Below are 4,023 nucleotides of genomic sequence, written 5' to 3'. Positions count from 1 at the left end.
ATGGAAAAACAAAAGACTCTGAATAGCCAAAGCAATCCCAAGCAAAAAAAAAAAAAAAAAAAAAAGCCAGAGGCATAACACTACCTGACTTCAAATTATACTACAAAGCTATAGTAACCAAAACAGCATGGTGGTGGCATAAAAACAGACACACAGACCAATGGAACAGAATAGAGAACCCAGAAATCAGCCCATATACCCACAGCCAGCTGATCTTCAACAAAGACACCAAGAACATACACTGTGGAAAAGACTGCCTCTTTGATAAATGGTGCTGGGAAAATTGGACATCCATAGGTAGAAGAATGAAACTAGACCCGTGCCTCTCACCATATCCAAAATCAACTCAAAATGGGGTAAAGAATTAAATATACATCCTGAAAGTATAAAACTTCTCAAAGAAAACATATGGGAAGCTCTTCAGGAAGTAGGATTGGGCATAGACTTTATGAATATGACTCCAAAAGCACAGGCAATAAAAGGAAACATAAACAAATATGATTATATCAAACTAAAAAGCTTCTGCATAGCAAAAGAAACAAAGCAAAAAGACAACTGAGTGGGAGAAAATATTTGCAAGATATGCATCTGACAAAGGATTAATATCCAGAATATGCAAGGAATTCAAACAACTTAACAATAGAAAAACAAATAAGCCAACTAAAAAGTGGGCAAAGGAGCTGAATAGGCATTTCATAATGGAATATATACGAATAGCCAACAGGCACATGAAAAAACGCTCAACATTGCCCAGTGTCTGGGAAATGCAAATCAAAACAACACTGAGATATCATCTCACTCCAGTTAGACTGGCTGTTATCAAAAGAATAGAGAATAACAAATGCTGGTGGGAAAGGGGAACCCTCCTACACTGTTGATAGGACTATAAAATGGTGCAGCCATTATGGAAAATGGTATGGAGTTCCTCAAACAACTACAGAGAGAACTGCCATATGACCCAGCAGTCCCACTGCAGGTTATATAACCAAAGGAATGGAAATCATTGTGTTGAAGGGACACCTGTACTCCCAAGTTTATTGCAGCTCTATTTACAATAGCCAAGAGTTGGAACCAACCTAAATGCCCATCATTGGATGAGAGGATAAGGAAAATGTGGTATATTTATACAGTAGAATATTACTCTGCCATAAAAAAGAATGAAATACTGCCATTTGCAGTAACATGGATGAACTTAGAGAAAATTATGTTAAGTGAAATAAGCAAGCACAAAAAGAGAAATACCACATGTCGTCACTTACACGTGGGAGCTAATAAAAAAATAGATGAACGAATTAACAAATAAAGGAGGAAAAGCAATGCAGCAATCACAATAATACAATGGACTTTTGGGGAGAGGGGAACAGAGCTTGGATTGATGGGAGCAGGGGGAGGAATTGGAGGGGGCCTCAAGTATCAATTGCATTGTGTAATGGTAGATGTGCTGATTGTCCTGATTTGAACACCAGTATTGAATACCAGTTGCACACTGGTATTGATGTTCGACACTATACCCCACAGATATGTACAATAATAAAAGATACAGAAAAAAGAATAAAAAATCACAATTCTTTGTAAGTAATATGCTATTTTATAGTTATATGGACAGATGACAGTATTTGCATATAACCTATGCACATCCTCCCGTATACTTTAAATCATCTCTACATTACATATAATAACCTAATACAATGTAAATGCTAGGTAAATAGTTGTTAAACTGTATTTTTTAAATTTGTGTTATTTTTTATTATATTGTTATTTTTTATTTTTTCTAATATTTTCCATCCATGGCTGGTTGAATCCACAGAAGGGGAACCCATGAATGCAGGGAAAACTACAGATACTATTTAGGAAGAATTGAGAGTAACTCGTATCTTGAGTATGAGTCCTGTTTCTTTAATGAACATAGAATAGTTTAAATCAGAGTTTTAAATTGGTTCTATGTCAAAATACCTTGCAATTGATCTTGTGTGCCTAATAGGTTCGAATTGAGATTAGCAGGAAAGCTGAGAAGAGGACTACTTTGGTGCTATGGGGTGGCCTTGCCTACATGGCCACACAGTTTGGCATTTTGGCCCGGCTTACCTGGTGGGAATATTCCTGGGATATCATGGAGCCAGTCACCTACTTCATCACTTATGGAAGTGCCATGGCAATGTATGCATATTTTGTAATAACACGCCAGGTAAGAATTCCTCTTCAAATAACTTTTTATGAGATAGTAATGAAGTTTTGGTTGTCAAAGTAATTCTCTTTTCTCTCATATTCTTTCTAAGCCCGGTTCTCTTTAAGTACTTGTTTATCCTTTACACACACACGTATAAGTATATGCATGTGCACATGCATGCCAGTTATGTATCAAGCACTATTCCAGGTGCTAAAGATAGAGAGGTAGATATAAAACATGGCTCCTGCCCTCCAGGAGCTTACGGATTATTAAGAGAGCCGTATAAACCATTAAACTCAGAAAAAATATACTACAGTTAAGTATGGATTAAGAGGGCAAAGGAGAAGACTGGTCAGCTCTAGGTTAACTGGTTCAGCTATGTTGGCTTCTTATGCACTCAGAAAAAATATACTACAGTTAAGTATGGATTAAGAGGGCAAAGGAGAAGACTGGTCAGCTGTAGGTTAACTGGTTCAGCTATGTTGGCTTCTTATGCACTAGATAATTAATTTAACAGTTGGGTGTGGAAAGCCCCATGCTTTTTGTTTTCATTAAGTTTTTAGAATGAAGAATTAGTGATAACTAATCAAATGCTTAAACTAAACTCTGAACTACTTCTGAGTATGTTAAGAGGATAAGTGTTTTGTTGTCATTACTGTTTCTACTTCATCAAAGAGGTGAAAATTAAATTCCTAATAAGTTTATACTCTTGATCTATTTTTTATCAAGGCTCATTTATTGAATACTAGTATCTAGAACTAATTTTTGTTGCCAATGCTGTTTTAAGTATCTTGGAAATCCATAGTGTCACTCTATGAAGCATGAGGTATATATCATCACCTATTATTATATATGGTACCACCACTGATCCAGCTTAGTACTCCCCTGAGGAACAAACATTTGAAATAGCTGAGACACACGAGAAACTATTTCTATTTTTTTAGGTATCAGAAAAAAGCTGAGAGTTGCTTCTCGTATTTTTATATGGCTGCTGTTGAACACAGGCATTTTCTTTCTGTTGTTAGACCAGTGGTCATGGGCCTATTTAAGTGTGGGAAAATGAAAGCACAGGAATGTTATTTAATCTTTTTGGGCCTCCGAAATGTATCTAGCAGAGAAGAGAGAAAGCAAATCGTTTATGTCCTGTGACTGCTTGCCCAGTCTCCAGCACCTAGTCCCATGTCTGGCTTATACTAGTCACTGTGTGAACAGAACTGAACTGCCATATCAATCTTATCTAATCACAGCTGTGGATGTGGCTTACATCTGTCGGTATGTGATATTTCTGTGTGTGTGTGTGTGTGTGTGTGTGATCCACACACACTTTTTTTTTTTTTTGTCTTTTGTCTTTTTCCNATCGCAACCCTCAGTGTCGCCCCCGTACCGGACCGGGGACCGGCAACGGGATCGTAACCCTTGGCGCCGCTCCCGCGCCTCGCTCAGCCGGTGAGCGGGAACCGGTCTGTATGTGGGATCCGAACCCTCGGGCGGGAGCGCCGCCGCGCTTCCCAAGCGGCGCACTATCCAGTGCGCCACCGGGCCAGCCCACACACACTTTTAATGACCTCTTTTTATCTGCATTTTGAAGTCCAAACTCCTTAGCTTGGGTGTTCATAACTAGTCGCTATCTGTCCTTTCCAAATGTTTCTCAACTCCCTAGTGTATGTTCTATGTGTTCTAAACATGCCAAATTATATTTTCTACTCCCCACAAATGTCCTGAGTTTCCCACCCCTTCATTCCTTACTTCACAGCATTCTTTTTTCTTTTTTTTTTTTTTGGTCTTTTTCCGTGTCCGGCAACGGATCGCAACCCTCAGTGTTGCCCCCATACCGGACCAGGACCGGCAACGGGATT

General features: G+C 38.7%; 1 protein-coding gene across 1 annotated transcript in view; it reads left to right on the top strand.

Moving 5' to 3' along the window:
* The window catches only part of MCU (mitochondrial calcium uniporter), a 32,917-nt gene that overhangs the window by 15,769 nt on the left and 13,125 nt on the right, over positions 1-4,023 (top strand). The window contains exon 5 of the mRNA XM_008591818.1: positions 1,982-2,185. Coding sequence (XP_008590040.1) covers positions 1,982-2,185 — 204 coding nt within the window. The remainder of the gene's footprint in view (positions 1-1,981; positions 2,186-4,023) is intronic.

The sequence above is a fragment of the Galeopterus variegatus genome, unplaced genomic scaffold (assembly GCF_000696425.1).
Source record: "Galeopterus variegatus unplaced genomic scaffold, G_variegatus-3.0.2 Scaffold7314, whole genome shotgun sequence".
NCBI classification, from domain to species: Eukaryota; Metazoa; Chordata; class Mammalia; order Dermoptera; family Cynocephalidae; genus Galeopterus; species Galeopterus variegatus.
Note: the sequence above shows the minus strand (reverse complement) of the source record. Positions and strands in the feature narration are given on the sequence as shown.